This window comes from Pseudorasbora parva, chromosome 15 (assembly GCF_024679245.1).
Source record: "Pseudorasbora parva isolate DD20220531a chromosome 15, ASM2467924v1, whole genome shotgun sequence".
NCBI classification, from domain to species: Eukaryota; Metazoa; Chordata; class Actinopteri; order Cypriniformes; family Gobionidae; genus Pseudorasbora; species Pseudorasbora parva.
The window spans coordinates 40534738-40549107 of record NC_090186.1 but is presented as its reverse complement, the minus strand read 5'-3'; the positions used below and the strand labels follow the sequence as shown (position 1 = coordinate 40549107).

General features: G+C 38.6%; 1 protein-coding gene across 3 annotated transcripts in view; it reads left to right on the top strand.

Moving 5' to 3' along the window:
* The window catches only part of esrrgb (estrogen-related receptor gamma b), a 21263-nt gene extending 6893 nt beyond the window's left edge, over window positions 1–14370 (top strand). For all 3 annotated transcript variants that reach the window (XM_067418115.1, XM_067418116.1, XM_067418114.1), the window contains 6 exons: window positions 1863–2251; window positions 2775–2891; window positions 5991–6095; window positions 6177–6359; window positions 10400–10669; window positions 13863–14370. In XM_067418115.1, the coding sequence (XP_067274216.1) occupies window positions 1863–2251; window positions 2775–2891; window positions 5991–6095; window positions 6177–6359; window positions 10400–10669; window positions 13863–14107 (1309 nt within the window). In that variant the 3' untranslated portion in view covers window positions 14108–14370. The remainder of the gene's footprint in view (window positions 1–1862; window positions 2252–2774; window positions 2892–5990; window positions 6096–6176; window positions 6360–10399; window positions 10670–13862) is intronic.

Below are 14370 nucleotides of genomic sequence, written 5' to 3'. Positions count from 1 at the left end.
GTGGGCTGTAAACACTACATCTGACATGGTGGGAATTATTTAGTTGTGCTGATAAAAAGGAAAATCACAAAACTGCCGTTCTGTCAGATTGCAGCTCATTTCAGGTCTCATGCACTGTAAAACATCCTGGTAAATTTACAGTAAAAAGGGTTAAAGTTCATCAAATTTGTCTTTTCATCAACCATGGCTAATGAAAATACAAACATAATAAACATAAACAGTTTGTAGAACATGCACGCGTGACCTACACAAGGACAAAACACCATCAGGGTAACACGTGATGTTAAAAAATGCTTTTATTGCTATTAGCTTTAATGCTTTATTTTTAAAAAAAATCATGATTTGACATATGTCTCTTCTGCTCAACGAGGCTGCATTATTTGATCAAATTCAGTAAAAACTGTAAGTATTGCAAATGAAAAGAACTGTAATTTATTCCTGAGATACAAAGCTGAATTTTGAGCATCATGATCCTTCAGAAATCATTCTCATTTGCTGCTCAAGAGACATTTCTGATTATTATCAGCGTTGAAAACGGTTGTGCTGCTTCATATTTTATGTAAAATATTTTTTGTGCTGCTTCATTTTTGGAAACCATGATATATTTTGTCAGGGTTTTTTGATGAATATATAATTTATTTGAGTTGCATTTTAAATAAATTTATATTATATAATTTAATACTGAATAATTCAATTTAAAAATATATATTTTCAGTTTTTCACTGTAAATTTTAAGGTGACTCATATTTTTTATTTTACTCATAAAAAAACAATGTTACAGTATCTTGTATTTTAATTCAAACAATAGTGTTTTTAAAAGTATTGTCTTTAATATAGTTGCATTATGAGTTAATTTAATTGATAGAACAACAACATTTATGCAATGTTATGCTGTGTAATTACATGTATTTTCTGGTCAAATCAGTTTTTTTTAAGTATGATTTATGTGCATTCATGTAGACATTTAACTGTGTAATAGTAATCTAATTTAGGCTCAGTTTCACAGACAGGGCTTAGACTAAACCAGGATTAGGCTTTAGTTCAATTAGGACATTTAAGTAGCTTTTATAAAAACGTGCCTTAGAAAAAAACATCACTGGTGTGCATCTTAAAGGGGTGGTTGCATGCAATTTCCCTTTTTTAACTTTAGTTAGTGTGTAATGTTGCTGCTTGAGCATAAACAGTAACTGCAAAGTTACAGCGCTGAAAGTTAAATTCAAATGGAGATATTGTCTTTTAAAGTTATGGCAGTTTATTGCCTACAAAAATGGCCGGTTTGGACTACAACGAGCTTCTTCCTGGGTTGGTGACATCATAAACCCTTGCTAGTCACTGCAGATGTGACTTCTGCCCGTAATGGGAAGGGGCGTGGCGTTTCCGGACCACCTGTGCTTGGCACTTCAGCCAATAAAACTACATTTGGCCATCTAACCAATCTAAGACCATTGCGTTATTCAGTGGGATGGGCTTCATAGAAGCAGGAAGCAAACAAGTCGTTCAAAGGACAGTGGAGACAGCGGTGTGGAATAAAGGTCAAATATGAGAAAAATATGGCGTTTTACAACAAAAAAGAGAAGTATTAAGACATATTATATTTGCCCTATAAACACAACCAAGCCTAGAAACAAACCACGGAGCCACTCCTTTAAAACAAAACAATGGCCGTGACATATTTTAAGAGATATAGGTGCTTTCTGTTAAAAAACATGCATTTTAGTCTGGGACTAGCTTAAGCCTTGTCTGTGAAACCAGGGGTTAATGTAATAAAGAAAATGCACACATGTATTTGTCTCCTTCCCTCAATTCTTATTATTCGTCCCCGTTTCTTAATTCTCATTATTCTTTTTTTTTATTTCCAAAAGCTTTCTGGACCTGATGTCACTCAACAGCCACTGTCCCACATACATCAAGACCGAACCATCGAGTCCTTCCTCCCTGTCGGACAGTCTGACCCAGCACAGTCCCGGGGCGTCGTCGGATGCTGGGAGCAGCTACAGTTCAGCGACTAAAGGAACCCAAAGGAACCCAACAGGTCTGGACTCCCCCGGCTCGTACTCTGCGGTTGAGGCTGTGCTCAGGCCTCCTGGCGCCCCCTGCAGACTCCTGGAGGAAGCGCAGGTGAAGAGCGGACACGGGCTGAGCTCAGGCCACAAACGTGTGTGTCTGGTGTGTGGAGATGTTGCATCTGGCTTCCACTATGGAGTGGCTTCCTGTGAGGCCTGCAAAGCCTTCTTCAAACGCACCATTCAAGGTCAGGACCGGATGCCTGTTTCCATAAAAAATGTATCACAGTTTCCACTAAAATATTAAAGGGGTGGTTCCATGAGTTTTTTTTTAGTCTTGGTTGTGTTAATGGGGCGCAGTATAATATGTCTTAATGTCTTTAATGTCATATTTTTCTTCTATTCTCCCTTTATTCCACACCGCTGTCTCCACTGTCCTTTGAACGGCTCGTTTGCTTCCTGCTTCTGTGAAGCCCATCCCTCTGAAAAACGCAATGGTCTTAGATTGGTTAGATGGCCAAATGTAGTTTCCTGTATTTTTATTGGCTGTTTTTGTAGGCAATAAGCTGCCGTAACTTTAAAAGACAATATCTCCGTTTGCATTGAACTTCCAGCGCTGTAACTTTGCAGATACTGGTTATGCTCAAGCAGCAACATTACACACTAACTAAAGTTAAAAAAGTAAAATCGCATGCAACCGCCCCTTTAAGCAGATACATAGATTTGGCTAGATGCTGGTCCTGATGATGTCTGTCTGTGTGTCTCTCTCAGGGAATATAGAGTACAGTTGTTCAGTCAGCAGAGATTGTGAGATCACTAAAAGGAGGAGGAAGTCCTGTCAGGCCTGCCGCTTCACTAAGTGTCTGTCTGTGGGAATGCTGAGAGAAGGTGAGAGAGTGTGTGCGTGCGTGTGTGCGTGCGTGCGTGTGTGTGTGTGTGTGTAGGATTCTCAGAAATAACTGTCACATTTCACCACAAAACCTAAAGGCAAAAAGATTTGCATATGGAAAATGAAGTCTGAATGTTCATGAAATTTAAGCACGTTCTCCACAAACTCTCATTACTGTAATGTCAGGATGTTTTTACTTTTGATGGGTCTTTATTTAAATGATTTAAAGTGACAATTCCCCTTAAATTCCTGTTGCTGTAATACAATCATTTTCAAAATTAAGATTAGCATAAATATAATTTTTTTGATCTTGTCTTCATGAGAATGTATGAGAATTAAATGTGCTTCACTGTCGTAAAATCCTAATTATGCCTGATTATATGGTTTGTTTTGTAGTATTTGCATTCAGCATTTTGTTTCCTGCATCAGAACATATTTTCACAATTTGAGAACTACTGATTTAAGCAAAATGTCTTTATTTCTTTTAATGATGTGGGCACATTCTTGCCAGGTTTTGTGAGAAAATGGCACACATGAATGACACTCCACGTGCACGCAGGAGCTTTTGATTTGTTTGGCTATAAAAGTATCTGATATTAAGCATATATCCAAGGCTTCTGGAATTTTCTTTAGTGCTTTCATATACACAACCGTAGATAGAAATAATAAATATAATCAGATAAAAGTGAAGCAGTCAGCAAAAAGTGTTATATTAGTGCAGGTGTGGAGTCGTATTTTTGCTGGCCTGATTTTGTTTCAGCGCACCTGCTTTCTCAAAATGCTGCCAAAATAATTTGTAAACACAAACGGATGGAGATTTATTTCAACTGAACTGTATATATTTTATTTGTTCTACATAATGAACAAGTTATTTTTCTTACCCCTGAATCTACATTGTTAGACATACAGCTGTCACGGGTATTACATTTTGCATTTAATCATTTAGCAGACGCTTTTATCCAAAGCGAGAACAATAGAAGCAATCAAACTAACACTAGTGCAAGGGTCTGCAGCACAGACGAGGAGACGTAGGAGTAGCAAAATAGTCTTAGTCAGAATCCCTAACGCTCAAGAGTAATGACAAAGAACTGATCTGAAACAGGAGTATATATAATCACCGGCCACTTTATTAGGTACACTTTGCTAGTTTGTTGCATCCATTTTGCCTTTAGAACTGCCTTAATTCTTCGTGCCACAGATTCAACAAGGTGCTGGAAACATTCCTCAGATATTTTGGTCCATATGGTCATGAGAGCTTCTCACAGTTGCTGCAGATTTGCATATGATGCGAATATCCCGTCCCAGCACATCCCAAAGGACTGAGATCTGATGACTGTGGAGGCCGTTTGAGTTTAGTGAACTCACTGTCAGGCTCGAGAAACCAGTTTGAGATGATTTGAGCTTTGTGATGTGGTGTTTTCCTGCTGGAAGTAGCCAGTGGTCATAAAGGGCGAACATGGTCAGCAACAATACTCATGTAGGCCATTACACCAGTAGCCTGAACCGTTGATATAAAGGAGGATGGACTCATGCTTTCTTTATGTTTACGCCAAAGTCTGACTCTCCCATCTGAATGTCGAGACTTATGAGATGGTTTTCCAAATCTATTGTCCAGTTTTGGTGAGCGTGTGTGAATTGTAGCCTTAGTTTGCTGTTCTCAGATGACAGGAGTAACACCGGTGTGTATGCTGCTGCTGTAGCCCGTCTGCTTCAGGCATGCAGAGATGCTTTTCTGCAGACTTTGGTGGTAACGACGAGTGCTTATTGGAGTTACTGTTGCCTTTCTATCATCTGAACCAGTCTGGCCATTCTTCTCTGACCGCTGGCATTACCACAGAACTGCTGCTCACTAAATATTCTCTCTTTTTCTGACCATTCTCTGTAAACTCTAGAGATGGTTGTGTGTGAAAATCCCAGATCAACAGTTTCTGAAATACTCAGACCAGCCCGTTTTGCACCAACAACCACACCACATTCAAAGTCACTTAAATCTCCTTTCTTCCCTGTTCTGATGCTCAGTTTAAACTTCAGTAGATCGTCTTCACCATGCCTACATGCCTAGTTGCTGCCATGTGATAGACTGATTAGATATTTGTGTTAATGAGCAGTTGAACAGGTGTAACTATTAAAATGGCCAGTGAAGTGTATACCTTGCAAACATAATAGGCAGATGATGATAATGCGCAACCAAGGAAACAAATGAGGACATAATCAGTAACCAAGGAAACCTAAACAGTTACAGTGCAGGGAAACAGGAACTGCAGGACAGACACCAGAATATCAAAATAAGAGTCTGAACATACAGCAGACTTCTGTTGTTTTTATATAAAGTTAATTATACTGACTACACAAATTATGACTGCAAAAACAAATTATGACTCTTTAAAAAACATTTGAATTATGAATGTTTTTTTTTAACATTTTTTTATTATTATAATACATTCTATTTTAAATGTATGTTTATTTTTATATTTCTGTCTTGCATGTATTTTCATACACTGTTATAATGCTTACATTGCAATAATAACAATAACAATTATCATTGCAAACCTTTCTAAATAGGTCTAAACTTATATTTTGAATAAAGTAAATTCTAGTAGTATCAGCCAGTTTCTGTGGATTTGGTAATAAATTTAATAAATTGTAATTATAAACAACAGTCCACACTTAATTTACATTTACAGAATCAACATTATTCTCTTCATTGTGTGTGTGTGTGTGTGTGTGTGTGTGTGTGTGTGCACCACTACATTTTACATAATGTTTCTGAGTAAGAATACATTTCAGTGTATATTTTTATATAGTTTTATATGGATTGCTATTCTTCAGTAATTTAATGATTTTTTGTCTTACTTTCTTGTGTACTTTTGCTTCTCAGTGTAATTTATCTTTTTTAGGGATGTTTAGTATTATTTAGTTTACAGTTCATTTGACTAAAAAAACCAAAACATCACAAGATTTCAGTGTTTACTTTTTAAACATTATATAACAACATTGAAATCTTATTTTTACTATTGTCAGGCGTAGCTCACTTCTGCGAACCGTTTTGTCCCCAAAGTGTAACACAAGCATACTTGTGTGTGTGATTGTGAATACAGGTGTGCGTTTGGACCGGGTGCGAGGAGGACGGCAGAAATACAAGAGGAGAATTGACTCTGATTCCAGTGTCTACCTCAGCGTAACGCCACCTCTCAGAAAACCACGTAAGAAGCACACTGCACTTCAGCCAGACACATCTGCGTCTCAGTATGTGTGTTAATAATCTGCTCTGGGTCTTTCTTTAGTGTCCTGCAGCGGTCAGGGGGAGAATAAGGTGGTGACCCTCCTGTTGGGGGCAGAACCAGAGAAAGTGTGTGCCATGCCTGACCCCGCGCTCCCCGACAGTGACATTAAAGCTCTGACGACCCTGTGTGACCTCGCCGACAGAGAGCTCGTGTTGAACATCAGCTGGGCCAAACACATACCAGGTACACACCCTCGAAACTGACATGCCAAAGAGACTTCGATTACACACACACACACACACAAACATGTTTTATCTACTATCTGTTTTGGATACACAGAGATAAAGTACTGCTAGTTTAGATGTGTGTGTCTGGTAAACAACTAGAATGACAAACACATTGGATGTTTTCAGAGAATTAAAAAAACATTTCTTTATTTATGAATCAATTTCCAGAGTAACGTCCTCTGCCCTCATGCTCTGAGATTTTGTCAGATTCTTCTACAACTACACACACACACACACACAAACACACACACACACACGGTTTCGCCATCTCTGTGGGGACTCTCCATAGGCGTAATGGTTTTTATACTGTACAAACTACTGTATATAATATTCCATAAACCTACCCATCACAGAAAACTTTCTGCATTTTTACATTTTCAATAAAATGTAGTATTTTAATCCATTGCCCACAATTTAGGTGATCTCTTAGTGAAATATAAACCTCTACACACACACAGACAACTGGCCAGCACCTGTTTTTGTGTTGATACTGACCTCTGTAGTAATGCTTACAAAACAAACCACAAAACCAGGTGTGTGTGTGTGTGTGTGTGTGTGTGTGTGTGTGTGTGTGTGTGTGTGTGTGTGTGTGTGTGTGTGTGTGTGTGTGTGTGTGTGTGTGTGTGTGTGTGTGTGTGTGTGTAATTTTCTCCATAACACGTGACTGATTAGATGCCATAGTTTAGTGCACGGGATTACAGTATTTGGTAAATAAACACCATTAATTTACATATGGACAGAGAAATGTGAGTGAATATTACACACATCTGCATGAGGTTATACAGCAAACTGTTTTTGTATAAGTTTAATTATAATGACTACAACAATTATAATGTAATTAAAAGCAAAACATGTTGTAATCAGTATTTTCCAGTAAAAATTTATACAAACTTAAAACAAGATGAATCTACTTGGGATATTAAAATTTGTTTTCTGAGAATATATCTTGATAAATTCATACATGCAGTAGGCGTATATATAATTATACATTTTTTGTTGTTTTAATGATGGATCTATTATATAGGTTATAATATTATATATATTTTATATTAATTTATGTTTTTCAGTGTTTTTTAATATTTTTATTTATAATATTTATATATTTTATTTAGTGTTTGCTTATTACAATATCGATGTATTAACATACATTACTTTTCATGCTTAAATTGCAATAATAAGTATTATAATTATTACTTCAACCCTGTCAGAATGGGTCTGTCATGTACATACTTCTAATAGTATCAGTCAGTTTCTGTGTACACTGTACACCATTCAACACCTTTTGCATAATGTTTGAGTAAGAATACATTTCAGTGTATGTTTTTATATAGTTTTATATGGATTGCTATTCTTCAATAATTTAATGATTTTTTGTCTTACTTTCTTGTGTACTTTTGCTTCTCAGTGTAATTTATTTTAGGGATGTTTAGTATTATTTAGTTTACAGTTCATTTAACTAAAAAAAACAAAACATCACAAGATTTCAGTGTTTACTTTTTAAACATTATATAACAACATTGAAATCTTATTTTTACTATTGTCAGGCGTATCTCACTTCTGCGAACAGTTTTGTCCCCAAAGTGTAACACAAGCATGCTTGTGTGTGTGTATGTGTGTTTTACAAACACTTGAGCGGTTGTGTGTTCATGTCAACATTGCAATGCTAAGTGTGTGTGTGTTTGACAGCAGCATTGTCTTTTCCCTGGCGTCTGAAGCAGGACGCACAATAGAAGATGACATTGCTGATTTAAATGGCTCCTGGGTTGTTTATTTGTGTTGTTTGAGTGTCACGAGGGCCCTTTGATTCCGTTAACACGTTTCACAGACGTCGATACGGCCGCGTCTCCGGAGCACAGCCTGAACGGCAGCGCTGCCTCATTCAGCCCACGATCGATCAGCGCGGAGATCCAATCAGCTAATGAACGTCACTCAGGAGGAGAGAGAGCGAGAGATACGAGTCATTACAGCCTCTGATAAACATCAGCGATGGGTGAAAAAATCAAATCAAAGCTCCTCTCCTCCCTCGCCACACCAAACTAATCACTGGCTTTTTAATTAAGTGTGAGAGAACGTGAATGAGAGAGATTCTTCAGGGGACAAACCCCTGTCACACACACACACACACACAGAGAGAGCGAGCTCCCTTTCCTAGCAGAGGTCACAGTCCAGTCTGAAACTGTATAGAAACTAGCTCTAAAAATAGCTAGTTAGTTAGTAAAATATTATTTTATGAGCTGATTCAACATGTCACAGGCAGTTATTTGGTTGTATTTATTTAGAAATTAAATAGTTATTTAGGCGATTAATTACTTTTTCTATTTATGTAGCTGATTAGTTGCTTTAGCTTTTTAGCCAATTATTTGCTTATTTATGTGTTATTTAGTTACTTCACTAACTAGTTGTTTTAGTTATATAGCTAATTATGTACTTATTTAGATGATTAGTTGTTTAGGAAACTAGTTGAGTTAGACAAAATTAGAAATAAGTTGATTCAGATAATAGATATTGATTGGTTATTTCGCTGAATGTAGTTGTTTTAGCATTGCTTATTTAGCTGATTAGTAGTTTAATTACTTGGGTGATTACTAACTAAATATCATGTCATTTACTCAAGTTTCTTACAAAATGGTAATTGCTGTAGTCTATTTAAAAATTGTTGCATTAAATCAGCACTAGGTAACTTTTCAACCTTCATAATATATTTTCAAGACTCTTGTGATGATGCATCGACTTACAATAGGTTGAATGACACGTCTGCCATAGCCTGATGGGGTCTGTATCGTTTTTAATCATACTTTTAAACTTCGGGTTTCGGGTAGTAACCCGAGAACAAAAAGAACTACAAAATTCGACTGCTTTACGGCATATACGTCACTTCCACCAACACACACACTTCCTTACATTCGGACGTGCGAGCCCAACTTTGTTCGGCGGATAATATAGTCATGTCCGAAGCAGCAGAGACAAATAAGAAAGAAAAGGTTTTGTTGGAGGAAAGCAATAAGAGGAAACGAAAAAGTGATGGGATTAAAGGCAGGACGAGGATCAGCATTAGGCCAGCGTTTGCTCGTCGGCGTGAGCTGAAGGAGGCGTGCCCGACCGATGCTGTCCTGCCTGTTACGGTGATTACCTACCACTCAAACATTGAACTGAAGTATCATATAGATTCTGTAAAACGCTAACCAATAGACAACTATAATGACGCTGACTTGTAAACGTGAGCATCGTGATTATTTGGCTTTTGAAAAAAATAAAACCCATAAAATTATATTCATATGACATGCTGAAACATATGCCACTGACTGTACCTGGGATGAAGACATTTCACACGCGCCGCCAGAAGAACACCTGCATGTGAACTCCTCCTGCAGTGTTCAGGGGAACTGTTAGTGCTGCACCAACCCGCGGCGCCGCTTTTATGAAGTTATTTGGCCCGCCCCGCACCACTGTATATATTTTTACAACCCGCCCCGCACCCGCGACCATTAAATAGACATACGGGGTCCGCGGGTTATGAGACGACCCGCGCATCACTAGTTCAGGGCTATCAGGGCTGTCATGTCAACAAATGCACGCGCGATGGCATCCCCTGTTGTAGGATGACAGAGCTTACGACAGTAGTTGAGGACATTATTTTTTCCCAACTGTAGGGGGACCCCGAGAGCAAAAGTTGCCAAGTGCGGCTTTAATCTGAGTGTTTTAATTAGTTAATAATCGGTTTGAGTTTTTAACAGTCACTTGTTGCCCCCTTCTGGTGTAACCATGCAGTTGATACAATCTTTATCTGAAGCATTTTTATTTAATATTATGCTGTCTAAGTATTGTTCATTTGTAGTTCATGATAACTAAATTAGTTAACGAATGTTAAATAATGAAATCTTATTGTAAACTGTTATCGTTCTTTTTTTTTAAATAACAATAAATTAAAAATAAATTTAAAAAAAAACTGCTCTGATCTATGAGCTCATCTGACCAGTTGCTCAAATACTCCTGCAGGTTTCTCCAGCCTCTGTCTGTCTGATCAGATGAGTCTCCTGCAGAGCGCTTGGATGGAGATCCTCATCCTGCGTGTGGCATTCAGCTCGCTGCCCTGCGAGGACAAGCTGGTGTTTGCGGAGGATTACATCATGGATGCTGAACAGGCAAAATCAGCAGGTCTGCTGGAGCTCCACGTGGCCATATTACAGCTGGTGCGCAGGTACAGATCCATGAGGCTGGAGAGAGAAGAGTTCGTCACTCTGAAAGCCATCGCTCTCGCTAACTCTGGTAAGTGAGACAGATACTTGCAAAGAACATGTTTTACACCAAAAATGTTTCAAATGGCTTTTGAAATTACAAAAATAAATCATATTTTAAGATCGATCTTGAATTTAAGTTCATTTCATGCGGTGTGCCTCATATGTTTTCTCGTTTTTGTTGTGTTAATTTTGTTATTGAGAGAAAAGCGCATCAGTGTGGGCGGCATCGGATGATGAATTCTATCGTATTTTGATTGTAGCGTTGCGTCGCAATTCCCTGTTCGCTTTGACGTGTTCGTGACCTGTTTAATCTTTGAAGGTGGAAGGAAATTTGGCTTGCTTCCTGTAACTGAAGCTGAACGCCATGTAATGTTAAGTCATGGTCCCACAGTGGCTTCTCACTGTCTGACTCCGCCTGCTACAGTAGCCACGCCCCAAACTCTCACTATAGCCGAGTCCCAATTCTGAGGCTGCATCCTTTGAACGCCAATTGCGTCACAGCGGCAACGAAGGCTTTCCTTTTCCTTTTGAAAGCTCCTTCAAATCAAATGCGTCCCCAATTTGAAAGCTCCTTCAAATCAATGCGTCCTTCGTTGCCCGGGCAATGACGGATTATACTTTTAAATGTAAGTACTGGGTTTCAGCTTACTTGAATATCTAATGATACAAATATAAAAATAATAATAATCAGTTCAAATGTTTACTTAGATCTTACTAATATGTGATTTTTATATGGTTTATATTCTCTTTTTTATGTACATAAGTGGTAGCCTGGTTTTAAAAGACTGTCATACATTTCATTTGTACATAGAGTCTGGCCACTCTCCATTGACAAGCGTTTATTTCCGCAAAGGCGGGCACCCTGTTGAGGTTTAAAACTATTGGATCTGCCCTGAACCACTCTGGATCTGCCATAACCAATCGCTAACGTTTGGTCGTGACGTATGTCATGCGCCCTTCGCCTGTTTCACTCATGGAAATCCGACAAAATAAAAGTGCACATGAAGTGCCACCTCAGTAATAAAACTATAGGATAAAACCTAAAACTCGTGCATTCGGATTGTGATTTATTCATGCCACGGTGGACAGGAGAACGGGAAGGATTTTGTGATCGGGAACGCGGCGCTCACGTGGTCCGTAACATGATTGTATGCTGTAAATAAAATGTCATATGCTTGGTATGATAATAAATGCTGCTATAAATAATGGACTAATTCAAATGTTTAAATGCTTTTATTTTAATTTGTTTGAGCGGTGATTAAATATATTGCTCTTCTAAATACTTGCCAGCATTTTAAGGAAATACAAGTCTATAAATGCATCCTAATAACAGCAAAGCAACCATATGGTGTTCTGCAGTGGTCAAAAATGATTATAAACAGTGAATTTTGAAGTGATATATTGTTGAAAACTCAGAGATGTGGATTCAGACAGATATTACATCACCACACGACCTTGCGTTTGTCAAAAGCAGTAGGTAACTCGGCCGGGGATTTTTACGCGGGTGGCGAGAGACGGACGGCAATAAAATAACTGCCTAGCCCCCGTAACTTAAATGATGGCAACACCTTCCGACCCCACGAGAAACAGCTACCGTCCGAATAGGGCTTCAGCAACTCCTTCATCACTAACGAAGCGATCTGGAAAATCAAACTTTTCCCGAATTTACCCTTTTGAAGGGCCACAACATCATGGCCACCAACAAACCCCAGCAAAGACTGTTATTGCACGGCTTTAACTTCTGGATATTCGGCAGCGGTGCCACAATGCAATAAATGGTTTAGTTTGCATCTTTCTCCGCCGCCATTGCTGAACTACATCTCAAACTAGCGCTCGACATCAACGTCATTGTTCTCAGCCACTCCCTCTGTTCGCTGATTGGACCGGTAAAAATTTGTTCGGAGAAAACCTAAGACTACACAGCAGTCCCAGACGTAGTACTGAAGGAAAATTAAAATTGAGCGGAAGTACGTAGGAGGGCAGAGCCGGGCTACATAAGTGGACCATGGTGAACATATTTAGACAGTTTGTGAACCCTGTTTTGTTTTCTGATAGTTTAATATAACGTTTAAAAAAGTCCAGTACAAACATTACTGCTACTCTTCAATGGCAGCTGTCATAGTTGCTAGGCGACAAGAGCAATCCTCTGTAGGCTAAACCGCCCCATTTAACAACACTCTGTCTGACCTTTACGGCCTTCGAAGGATGCAGCCTCTGAATTGGGACACAGCTTATAGGTTAACTCTTTTCCCGCCATTGACGAAAATTTCTGGCTTTTCGTGTTTTTACTATTATATGGTAGGGGGATGCTATTATGCATCTTATTAATGAATACAGACTCTCCTAAATAAAACACATGCAAAGAAGAAGTAGAAATCATATGTAAGCAGATGCACATGTAAAAAAAACCGACCATCAACATTAAACAGCATATATGTCAAAACTGCCTAATGTTACTGAATGAAATGTGGACTCAGGATGAGCTACAGGACTGTGAAGCTTTGGGGGTTTTGATGAACTCGATCTACTCATCTGTGTTTTGATCATTGACCCATTAATGGACAGTCAATGAACAATAAAGATTAAAAAAATCGTAAATGCTTCACCTTTAACACATTATTATTATCACATTATTGCAACACACTACATTATTTACAGTCAATTTTTGAAAGAAATGCAGAAAAAAATCGTTCAGCATTTATTTAAAGGGTTAGTTCACCCAAAAATGAAAATTCTGTCATGAATTACTTACCCTAATGTAGTTCAACACCCGTAAGACTTAGAACACAGAACACAGATGAAGATATTTTAGTTGAAATCCGATGGCTCAGAAAGGCCTTCATTGACAACAATGTAATTTCCTCTCTCAAGACCCATAAAGGCACTAAAGACGTCGTTACAAAGCCCACCTCGCTACAGCGGCTCTACAATCATTTTATGAAGCCATGAGAATAGATTTTGTGCGAAAAAACAATAAATATCGACTTATATAGTGATGGCCGATTTCAAAACAAAGCTTCGAACCATTATAAATCAGCATATTGATTCATGATTCGGATCGTGTGTCAAACTGCTGAAATCACGTGACATTGGCGATCCGAATCATGAATCTTTGATTCATAACGATTCAAAACTTTGTTTTGAAATCGGCCCAATGAAAACGTTCATTTTTGGGTGAACTAACCCTTTAAGACGAATGATGTTTTGATTTCCTCTCTCAGACTCGATGCATATAGAGGACGTGGAGGCGGTTCAGGGTCTTCAGGACTCTCTTCATGAGGCTCTTCTGGATTACGAATGTGTCCATCACAGGGAGGACCCTCGACGGGCGGGGAAACTCATCATGACCCTTCCGCTCCTCCGCCAAACCTCTGCCAAAGCCGTGCGGTACTTCTTCAGCATCAAACAGGGTGGACGCGTTCCCATGCACAAACTATTTCTGGAACTTCTGGAGGCCAATGTCTGATCCTTAACCCGATTGGACCATCAAACTGAGGTGACAGGACCGGCTGAACGAGGACTGTTCAAAAATCAATGGGGAAAAACAGGCCCTTGTCATATAACAATAGTACAGGATATACTCCAACAAATACAGTTTCATATATAACCGTAACAGAAAAAGAGGCATCAAATATACACTACTGTTCAAAATTGGTTGGTAAGATTTTTTTCAACCTTTCTATTACTCAAAGAATCCTGAAAAATGCATCACGCGTTGCTTTCCACAAA